At 35.2% G+C, this 12,051-nt stretch overlaps 1 protein-coding gene and 1 long non-coding RNA gene across 3 annotated transcripts in view; one reads left to right on the top strand and one right to left on the bottom strand.

Annotated features, from left to right (window-relative positions):
• The window catches only part of LOC107569725 (uncharacterized), a 14,041-nt gene extending 2,257 nt beyond the window's left edge, over nucleotides 1–11,784 (top strand). The window contains exons 2-3 of the long non-coding RNA XR_001606940.1: nucleotides 619–622; nucleotides 11,772–11,784. This is a non-coding gene — a long non-coding RNA (uncharacterized lncRNA). The remainder of the gene's footprint in view (nucleotides 1–618; nucleotides 623–11,771) is intronic.
• crfb1 (cytokine receptor family member b1) overlaps nucleotides 1–12,051 on the bottom strand; it is a 48,944-nt gene that overhangs the window by 20,677 nt on the left and 16,216 nt on the right. For both annotated transcript variants that reach the window (XM_016255876.1, XM_016255877.1), the window contains 2 exons: nucleotides 2,725–2,894; nucleotides 2,394–2,551 (listed from right to left, as the gene is read on the bottom strand). In XM_016255876.1, coding sequence (XP_016111362.1) covers nucleotides 2,394–2,551; nucleotides 2,725–2,894 — 328 coding nt within the window. The remainder of the gene's footprint in view (nucleotides 1–2,393; nucleotides 2,552–2,724; nucleotides 2,895–12,051) is intronic.

The raw sequence follows: 12,051 nt of genomic DNA, 5'->3' as shown, positions 1-12,051 counted from the left end.
AGCTTCAGCTTTCAAAGTAAATATCAAGTCGTTAGTTTTACCATCAGTTCAAGCCTGAAAGGGCAACAGAGTCGCGTGACAGACACAGTGATGATGCAGTACACAAGCCGCGGTTAAGACAGCTGACGTGCTATGGTTTCTGACAGGCAGTTCACTCTCCTGTGATGTGACCCTGTTCCCCTCACACACACACACACACACACACCGCTGCTCAAAACTCCGCATTTGAACAGTCAATAGCAAATACTTAAACTAGTAACAAAACATACGTACAGTCGCCAGATTGTCATAGCAAAGTCAGAATTGACCCTTTTTTTTAATCTTTTTTTTATTTTTAGAAATAGCATTTGTGCACCGTCAGCTTTGTACTCTTCTAGGTAAAAAAAAAACTGTCGTCCATAAAATGCGTTGCACAAATTCGAACATCTGGGTTGTGCTGTTCTGTTGTAAATAAATCTTAACCAATGATTCCTAATTGCATCTACTTCCGGAAGGCCAAATAAAGTGCTCTTGCTTTCGCACTGAAACACAGCGTCTCCCTGACATGCTGCTTCAACACTACCGCTGTTCCTGAAACCACGCCTTCTTTCTTTGCGTGCACATTTGGGCGGCATGTAGATAAGTGGGGACATGTTAGAACGAGCCGTTTTAGGTAGGCGTGGCTGACTCTTAACTTTCATAAAGAATATCTCTTTGGATTTGAGACTTTAGTCTTTGCAACTTTACAGATCTTCTTTATGCACCAAGAGCTTGTAACACTCCAAAGAGAAAGGAAAACTTTAAATCGCATCATATGACCCCTTTAACACCCGGTCATGCATGAAAAAAAAAAATACCGTCATGTACCGTGAAACCGGTATAATTTAGAAAAATACAGTGATATAAATTTTTTATCATACCGCCCAGCACTAGTTACAAATATAGATTTTAATAATCAAGGAATGTGTAAGCATTCAGTAATCAACAGTAATTAAATTAAATCGAGTATTAAATAATATTAAATTATTAAATTGTTGAATTATTTTGCAACATCTTCAAATCCAGATTAATATTTATTCTTTATAAAGTGATCTCAACCAGCCTAAAGCAACTAATAAATGGTTAAATCTCATGAAAACTGTAAAACACTAAATTTATTTGTAAATAAATACAGTAAATGCTGGAATAACACACAGTGATTAAGAGATGTGTAACTTCCATATTAGCCTGGTTCCGTCAACATTGAACTGGCTCCCTATTAAACAGTGCTGATTACTTATAAAGTCTTAAATTATTGGTGTCTCAGTACTGCTATTGCATTAAAATCCTTCATGTGGAAGGATGATGCATGATGTTGCATATTAAGCATTACTTTAAATATTGGTACTTTTGAATCTTTAAACACATCTGCCTCCACACTAAAACTGTTTGATAATGCACTTTTGTGAATATGGCTGTTTAAATAATCTAATCAATGTCTTTTCTAATGTATATATTAATTTATTGTTTAATAATAAAATCAAAAGGCTTGATTTTACTCTACATTTATAAAAATAATATTTAGTGTAAATTTAAATAATATTAGTCCATTGTCTCTGTAAGTCAAAAAGCATCTTGAGATATAATGCAGTTCCACGGGGTATTCAGCTTGAAAGCCTCTTGAGGAAGACATATAGATATCATATAGATTTCATGAAATACAATTTCTCATATTGTGGTCATATTGCCCACCCGTCCTGAATTTCACCATGAGAAATATGCATATATATGCAGCGATATGCATATACGTCACCCTGGACAACAAAACCAGTCTTAAGTCGCTGGGGTATATTTGTAGCAATAGCCAACAATACATTGCATGGGTCTTTTATGCCAAAAATCATAAGAATATTAAGTAAAGATCATGTTCCATGAAAATGTTTTGTAAATTTCCTACTGTAAATATATCAAAACATAATTTTTGATTAGTAATATGCATTGCTAAGAACTTCATATGGACAACTTTAAAGGTGATTTTCTCAATATTTAGATTTTTTTGCACCCTCAGATTCCAGATTTTCAAATAGTTGTATCTCAGCCAAATATTGTCAGATCCTAACAAACTATACACCAATGGAAAGGTTATTTATTCACCCTTATGACTGGTTTTGTGGTCCAGGGTCACGGATAGAAAATAATGGTCCTAAAGTAGGCCTCAAATTTTTACATTAAAAATCAGATTTTTGTGGAGAAACTTGACTTGGACATGTTTTCATGAGATTCACCCATTCACTACACCTCACAGCATTAAACAAGAGGAGAGTTTTCATGCTGTGTTTCAAGGAAAAAAACTGTGAAATTAGCAAAGTCGGCGATAAAACTTATCTTATTCTGTTTGAGCAGATACAAAAAACTCCTTTCACAGGGATACTTACGTCATTCTGTCCAGCTTTCTTCCAACTTATATCGAAGGACACAGAATTATAAAACGGATGCAGCTGATCTACTTTACTTGATTCACTGGGTACAGAGATGCTGATATTCAGACAGTGTCCACAGCCAGACAGAAATATAATGGGTGGACCTATGATTGCTAAAAAATAAATAAATACATACAATGAAATCCATTTTATAAGATGAAAAAACTACAGCAGATCTTGACAGACCTGCACATGCAAACTGACTAAGAAAACATGACTCCGTAAATGTATTAACTGTAAAACTATCTTCACGTCACAAACAACACATAGATATTCAAGTACTTACTGTCTTCATATGGTGTAATGCTTTTATTAACTATCGATGATGTCATGTTGTCAATCGATGCCCAAAGAAAGAATGTGCAGAATGTATAGATGTCTTTAAATGTTTCAGAGACATCTACTGTCATATTTCTTACGTTCAGTCGCAGACGTTGAGGTTTTCTGGAAGAACAGCTATAAAAATAATAAATCAATAGTCTCATTAGTAAGATGGTCATAACATCATAAAAATGTTGAAAAAATGTTTGACATTTTGCATTTGCACTAGGAGAAACTTCTTCAAATTTGTGTGATACTGACAAAAGGAGAGTTGTCTTTTACAGTTAGTGGGTTCAGGAAGCATTCACACCATTAAAAATGTCTGAGTGAGCTTTGCTTTATGTGGACTGTGGAATTTTAGCTTCAACCTTCCAAACTGAATGGAGAGCACTGGTGGAAAGTGACATCTGGATTCTAATCTAAAATACTGAACTTTCTCTTAGGTCCTGCTGGAAAATGAATCATGACACTAAATCCTAGATCTCTGGCACTCAGAAACAACGACTCTTCAAGGACACTACTATATTTTGGCTCTATCCATGTTGCAAACCCTGAGCATAATGTTGCCCCTAGGGGTGCACAATATAATAAAATAAAATCAATATTGTAATATGCCTTGTTGCAATGATCAAATCACAAAGGCTGGAATTTAAATAAATAAAAGCACTGTGGGTTTCACAGTGAACTGTGAGCCACACTGTGTTCATTTATAGATGTGCGACTCATGATACAATGTTGAGCATCTCATTGCAGCTCAGTTCATTTACTGTGAAACAAGCCACTCTGAGTAGATGCCTGGTTAGCAAACAAACTAGGGCTGGACGATATGGCCAAGATTTATATCACGATATATTTCTTAATTTCGGCCGATACGATATAATTCCGATATCGATATGAACACTATTAAAAAAGCCTCATAAAAACGGCCAAGAACGGCCACAACAGATGTCTGTACCTACAAACTTATGAAAAATGTATTTGCCAACTTTATGAAACCTACTCCTATAAAACTATATAATATTTTAGGAATAAAATGGCACAAATAAATAAATGTTCACCTTTAATTGGTATTTAGCCTTCATACAAACAAGAAATGTGAAATCACTGTCAAATAAATCTCACTCTCCTTATTAATATTAATATTTTTTACTTCAAACTATAGGCTAACATACCAGTCAAGTTAGCCCAGATTTTTAATGTTTTTTAATGAATTCTCTTCTGTTCACCAAGCCTGCATTTATTTGATCCAAAATACAGCTAATTCAGAAAACAAAAAAAGAGCAACAACAAAAGCATGTTGCTGGAAATGGGTTTATTATTGAAAATGCGAACTGATTGTCTGCCAGCAGGAGGCGCTGTGAGAGCGGTGGAACTAGCGGTTTCTTCAGTAATGGTTGTAAACAAAGCAGCTCCGCTCATGAACGCTACTTTATCAGATAAAAATGCCATCTAAACTATTCTGAAAACAGTCGGTTCCCATAAGAGATACATTCATATAAAACACCCGCGACGCATTTTGATTTTGAAACGTGCAGTGCTCATGTTTATTCAACGAAGTCAAACGCCACAAATAAATCAATGTATAGGAAACACTGGTAATGTATATCGAAATATCGGAAATGTGTTTAAAAATCATATCACCGTTATTGAAAAAAATTTATATTGCGATACATATTGATATTGAATTATTGTCCAGCCCTAAAACAAACTAATTCTCAACCAGTGCTTTTCTGAATTGTTTCAAAGAATTTGCATCTCAGGTTAGCATTTCTTGAGTCAACAGTGCACTCAACAGAACCGGTCTCTTACAGACAGGTTCATGATGCTGAGAACCAATGATTGAGCTGATACGAAGAGCACGAGTGTAAGTTTGACTGATGGGGCGACATGTAATGTTCTAATGCATGTAAGTACAATTGCAGAAATAAATAAATTAAATAGAAAATATGTTTGTTTATGTCTTCATTGTATGGGACAAATTAATTACCTGAAAGAAAAAGTTAATTGCAGGCAATTAAAGAAAACACTACACTGTCATTTGTGTCAAATCAACCAAATTGCAGACTTATGTGGCTCACTTTTCAGGGGTTCATGAAATCACGTTATTGGGTCAATATCAACCCTATTGGGTCATTCAGTGTCAACTCAACTAAAGGCCCCCCGACTCAAATTTTTGATTTTGCCAATATTTTTTCTGAAGAAAGATGAACATGTATAGTGATGAAAGCCAGAATATTAAATGTCATGGGTGAATATTTACGGAGTAATCCACTGTTTTGTAGAGGGGGGTCAAAATGGCCATTTTCACCTGAGATTCAGAGCCAATTTACAGGGGGGTAAAAATGACTTCAGAAAGATGGCAGCATCATAAAGTTACTTTTACACAGAGATTGGTAGGTTTGTTAGTAAAATCGGTTGACTTTAGCAGTCTTTGTTCCTTTATGTTTCAATGGTGACCATTCAAAATTGGGGAAAGAGCACTTTTCAAATTTTTTCTCCAAAGTTTGCAGGCCTGTAACTCAAAAAGTATTAAAGATATATGAACTATTCAAAATGTCAGTATTTACTGTTTGTCTCCAAGATCTGCCTAAAGTAAGCATCTGCGATGTCCATCTTATAGTTGATGCCTGGTCACCTGCTCCAACACGTACGTGGGGCAAAGGATTCAAGCTCTAAGCCTACATATTTGCACATTAACAACTAGTTTAATCCAATGTGTTGTGCTGGCAGCTAGCATTTTTTGTGATAATTGCATTATCAGCTGTATTAACTTTCTCCCCTTTCCCCCTTCTAATAAAGATCAGGGCACATGTGAAGTCATTGTGCTACAGGTCCATGAGGAAAGCTGAGAAACTTTACAGTTCGAGTGTATGGTAAAGCTAGATTGATAAGCCAACAATTATAAGCTTGTTACTTTAATAACCCGGCGTTTCTAATGCTCCCGGGGGTTTTGCTAAGGTAATTCATTTTTAATATAACTCTTAAATTAGTATATAATGAAAAGAGTGACTAAAATTGGCAGGTGAGTTTACCTTTCTGGTCCCCATTCGGGTTACTGTATGCGTTTTTGTTCATGTTATAAGCTTGTTACTTATTATAACCCGGTTATAATAAGTAACAAGCTTATGACTTATAAAACCTAATGTTTTCACTCAGGTGGTTAACGGACTCATTTTCCACAGCTGCATTCTCTGGTTTCTCTAATTGTTTCACTCATCCACTTTAACTCCCCTGTGTATGTATGTGTAAGTGTGTATGTTTGATAGAATAGTTTGTGTTAGTGTTTAGTTAATGGATTAGTTGGTGCACAAATTACATGAGTTTCTGGTTCTATCACTGCTTGTGGATAATGTCACCTTAACAATTCCTGATCTTGCTACATGCTCTAATAGTACTATAAGAAAGTTATTTACTATGGCCACGAAAATATCATTTCTTAGAGTTGATATGAAATTACACTGAATGCAACTCAAGCAACAGGAAGCGGTTACCAGCTCTTCAGACCACAGACCCAAGAGACACCTGACACCTGATATTTTTAGAGACACATTTCATTTCATTTCATTACATCTGCACATGCAGACCAACGTGCTGTACAATCAACATTAAAATACATAAAATACAATAAAACAAACAAGATAACCCAACTTGTGTATCAAATAGTGTAGCCAAATGATATACAAGTTGGGTTATCTTGCATTACAACTAATGAAAATAGATTTTGTTCAACGCAAACCTTAAAAATGTTTACAGTTATGATTCACGTGGCAGGCCATTCCAGAGCCCCGGACTGGCAACAGCAAAGGCTTGATCCCTTTATAACTTAGGAGCTTATTAGTTGATCTTAAAGACCTAGATGTTTGGTGAAATGTGATGAGCACAGACACATATGCAAGAGGCAATCTATGCACTGCTTTAAAAACAGTGCCATCTGAGTGAGGAGAATAGGAGACATATAGAGAAAATCAAGTTTCTTTACACTCACAAGCAGCCAGTCCACCACATTCCTGAATTAACTGCAAGGGTGAAAAAAAATGCCTGAGAGGACCCCACACAAAGAACATTACAATAGTCTAAAGAGACAAAATAAAGGCATTTATAACCTTCTCTAGATCTTCAGTCAAAAGAATTGACTTTAATCGAGCAAGATGTCTGATCCGGGGGAAAAAAATCTGCTCTTAACCACAGCATGATCTGCTTGTCGAATCTCACTTCCCGGTTAAACACAACCCCAAGATTACTTATTTGGGTGTGAAGTTAGGCTGACCATAGATCAAAATAATTAACAATTAGGGCTGTCGCGATTCGTCGATTTTATTAGACTATTCGATTTTTAAAAATCCTCGACTTCATTTTGCTTGGGTCGACTAACCGGCAAAATACCGGAAGTGGCGCATTTCACAGACGAGAATCCATAAAACACATTATTAGACTGTTTCCCAAGGTTGCATGATATATTAAACCCATTTAAAAATAATAATTAAGCATAATTGTGAATTCACAAATGCTACGATTTAATTAAATAATTATATGCAATGCAGTTCTAATACAGTATATGTGCTTTAATTATTTACATGCGTGTAGGTTAAGTACGTGCGTCACACAGCGGCTCCATTCACAGTAGTTCCACAGGAACTGTTATCATTTACATGTGTGGAGCGACTCAAACTCCATCTCTGCATGTTGTTGTGAGTTTGGGTTTATTATAACGTTCATCTGGGAACGCAACGTGCGCCATTTCATCAGATTTGTAAGGTAAATCATTTATAATTCTACACAAACACAGGAGAATATATCGAGGTTTCAAAATAAAAGCTCAAACCCTCACTCTGAGTTTACACGTTTTGATGGCCACATATTATTTTAATTACAGTGGCTATACCATTTCTGTCCTAAAGAAATGGCCAAATATTAAAGATTAAGTGACCATTTGAATTAAATGGTGCTTGGTTAATATTAAGCAAGTATTAGATCGCACATCAATGTGTAAAAATAATAATCAGGCCTTTGGCGCCCTCTGGAGGCCTTTGTTGTAATATGTAATATTAGCTCTACTGTTTATAATACATTATGCATTTTAACAGTTTTGTTCAATAAAACCATATGATTTCTTGCTTTTGATACTTTATTTGAACTCATTATTGCCTCATTGCTATTATATATGTACTTTAAGTATTTAAGGCTATTGTTCACTTACATCTATTTTTATTACCACAAAAAAATTAATTATAATTATAGGGCCCTATGAAATCCATTTTATTTTTTATTATCTGTTTAATTTTCATTTTTCTATCCTCTGTTTTAATGGTTAAATTAAATTGTATTAATCAAAAAGCCTGTCTAATTAATTGAGTTTTTCAGTTTTATCTTTACCAAACTCTGTTTTCTATTATTTTCTTGATTTCATTTGAATGGTTCCATTAAATGATAATAATCAAAAGCATCTCCAATTAATTGATTTTATAAAAAAAAAATATATATATTTCCCCCCCCCTCAGAAATACTGCACACTTACATTTTCTCCTAAATAAATTCTGGTAAATAACGTTTCTGGTAAATACTCCTTTAAAACGTGTTTTTTGATTATAATTTTATTTTTAGTAGACTAGAACACGTGGATATGTTGTCATTTTTACACTATAATACTGAACTTTGATTTCAGTGATTTGGACTATGAGATGGACACTTGCTTCTTGCACTTTATGCTGCACTTTACTTTTGCTTTAAAAAAAGGATTTCATAGAAATTTGGATTTTATTTGGTTTAATAAAATATAGTTTAACAAAATATTCTTAAGTAAAATTGTTGATTTTTGTGGGAAATTAATCGTTTAGATGAATCGATAATTAAGTCGATAGATTAATCAAAATAAAAATAATCGTTAGTGGCAGCCCCAGTAACAATACCTTGTGGCTGGCCCCAAAATCATAATGTCTGTCTTTCTTTCAGACGAATCCAGTCAGAGTTATATTAAAAATGGTCTTTGATCTTTCAAGCTGTTTCATGGCACTCAGCGGGTGTTGCATGCATCAATCCAAAAGCACTTAATTAAAATGCGCCCATCCATAAAAAAAAAAGTGTCTCACACGGCTCCGGGGGGTGAACAAAGGCCTTCTGTAGCGAATTGATGCGTTTTTGTAAGAAAAATATCCATATTCAAAACGTAATAATCACTTTAATGTAGCTTGCACCAAAAGTTGTACACGGGAAGCAGTTCCGGGCGGATGACGTTTGAGGTCAGCGCTGCGCATGCACCAGTGAATTATGAGTGAGTCTTGTGAAAACCAACGTCTGTTAATAGGAGCAAAGTTTCCTTACTTTAGCAAAGGAAAACCAGTCTCTTTTGGCTTATATCGAAATCCTCCAACATTCTTCTTTACAAATCCTCGTTTTGTACTTCTAATTAGTGACCATTGTTTTGTTTCGATCTCTCCCCTGCGCTTCTGCATGCATCACTTAGGAGTGCATGCACAAAGCCGACCTCCATATGTCATCTGCCACTACTTCCAGTGTATAATGTTTTTTATGGATGGGCGCATTTTAATTAAGTGCTTTTGGACAGATGCATGCAACACCCGCTGAGTGCCATGAAACAGCTTGAAAGATCAAAGACAATTTTTAACATAACTCCGACTGTATTCGTCTGAAAGAAGAAAGTCATATACACCTAGGATGACTTGAGGGTGAGTAATTTATGGGCTAATTTTAATTTTTGGGTGAACTAACACTAACCTCTTTCAGACATGCCAAAAGTGACCTAAAAACACAATTCTCTAGGGATGCACGATATATACACCATATCGGTATCGGCCGATAAATGCACATTTGTTCTGTTATCGGTATCAGCCTGATAAGAAAATTTGGCTGATATCTTAAAGCCGATAAATAATGCATTATTTCCTACAGAGACACTTCAGATGCATGCTGTTCGCCATGATGGTTTTGAAATGCTTGAAATATAACTTGAATCACATCGAAAAGGACAATACACTTAAGTGCAACGTGTGCTTTTATGTGGCTTTTAATGATGAGAACTTTTTTGTAATCAGGCTCTCAAAAAGTATATAAAAACTTGGATATAGATTTATCGGTCAACATATCGGTTATCGTATCGGCCAAAATTTTCATATCGGTGCATCCCTAAAATTCTCTCTTGATTTCAAAGGGAGGTACATTTTATTTTAATTTTTTTACGTATCAATGGCACAAGTATGTAAATAAACAAGAAACAAACATTGAGTCTTAAAAAAACCTTTTGTGTGTGGAACTACATTCTTTCACTAGTTTGAAATCTCACACTGGCAGTTTAACAGCTGAGCTCAAGCCTCCGTTACCAATTCAAAAATGTCACTTTAGAGTTGCTTCATTGAAGTTAAAAGATTATTGTATTATGTGCAGCAGTGCTTCCAACCCGTTTTTTTCCCACGGCACAGTTTTGATAGGTAAAATATCTCATGGCACACCACTAAGCATTGAAATATATGCTCACACTTAAAGGCAGGGTAGGTGATTTAGTTCAAAAACATTTTTTTTTGTTATGCTGGTTGAAAGTCACTTCGCATCCCGATAGCAATCACTAAGTTAAGTGGTCTAAATTTATTTATATGTATTTATATTATCTGCGGAAGGCATAGGACCATAAAATGGTCAGCCGATCAAAATGTTTGGTCAGAACATTACGACAGGATGTCCTGCCTGCCTGTCAACATATGTATTTGTCCTTTGCTGTGTTTGCGCAGATATAATACGCTACATTGCCAAAAGTATTGGGACACCCCCCTTCTAATGAACAGGTTTGACTACTTTAGTAATTTCCATTAGAAATCTTTGTTTAAGCATATAATGATATTCTAGGGACTTGTGTGCTTCTAATTTTATACCAACAGTTTGGACAGGACCTTGTTCTATTATAAAATGACAATGCATCTGTGTATAAGGCAGGGTTCAAAAAGAAATGACTTGACTGGTCTGCATAAAGCAAAGTCCTAGCAAGCTAAGTCCAGCTGAACACATCCAGTGTGACTTTGGCAGACCTTGAGCCAAAAACTCATCACCACACACCAATGACTTGTACATATGGGTAGAGTCATTTTAGACACGTCCTAAACTTTTGCAACAGAGATGGAAATACAATTTTAAATACATGAATTATGTTTCCATCTTTGTTGCCACAGTTTTAGAAGTGCCTTTTTCTGTTCTAAAGAAGTGTGTGTGGGGGTGCATGTATAAGCCAAGTTGGTGACTGGTGAGTTTTTGGCTCAACCTCTGCATTTAAAGTCACACCAGAGGTGTTCAGCTGTGATTAGGACTAGCTTTCTGCAGACCAGTCAAGTTCTTCCACTGATTGAATCAATAATTTCTTTTTGAACCTTGCCTTATACACAGAGGCATTGTCATGTTAGAATAGAACAGGGTCCTGTCCAAACTGTTGCTATAAAATTAGAAGTACACAATTCCCTAGAATATCATTATATGCTTTTAATTTGTACTCATGGAAATTACTAAAGTAGTCAAACCTGTTCACTTTTGGCAATATAGTGTACATCATGAGCGCATTCCAGCGAGAATGAAAGGCGTTATTACTGTAATAGGTGCTCTGTACTGTAATGATTTCTCACCTGTGAATGAGACATGAGGTAATCTGACAGCACTGCATTCAATCCTCCACCAACGCTGTCTCTCATCATATTGCAGGTTAGTCTCTAGTCTGCCTGAGAGCGTTCGTGTGTTTTGGAGGAGGCATAGCTTTGCAAAGTGATTATGCAGGAGGGTGTGAGCTTATTCTTTCAAAGCTAGCTTGTAGGAATGTAACAATATCAAAATCTCGCAACACAATAATATTGGGATATGAAGTCTACGATACGATATTTATTGTGATATTTTAAAAAAAGACATATGAAGAATTGGGGGAAAAAAGTACATTTTAAAGTTAAATTATTCTATCTAATGCAATTTGAGAGTTGAAAATTAAGAGCTCCAACCCATGTTCTTAACTAAGAAAACTTAAGTCAGAAAAGTCAGTGAATTGATTTGTACCTGAACTTTAAAGCGGACTCAACCCTCTTTTTATAAATTACATTCACACTGGTGTTTTAGGAAGCCAAACAAATTAGAACATAATAAAAATAACAACAACAACATTAATAGCCATATATTGTAAAACAATTGCACTGTAAAATAAATAAAAATTTCATATGTATATTATTTTTGCTTTACATTACAGTAGGGAAATTACAATACTTCTTTCCTAATTTTTACACTTGAAAGAGATTATTTGAATTTGGACTACATT

The sequence above is a fragment of the Sinocyclocheilus grahami genome, unplaced genomic scaffold (assembly GCF_001515645.1).
Source record: "Sinocyclocheilus grahami isolate Dianchi unplaced genomic scaffold, SAMN03320097.WGS_v1.1 scaffold1375.1, whole genome shotgun sequence".
In the NCBI taxonomy this organism is placed as follows: domain Eukaryota; kingdom Metazoa; phylum Chordata; class Actinopteri; order Cypriniformes; family Cyprinidae; genus Sinocyclocheilus; species Sinocyclocheilus grahami.
This window is presented reverse-complemented; position numbering and strand designations above follow the sequence as displayed.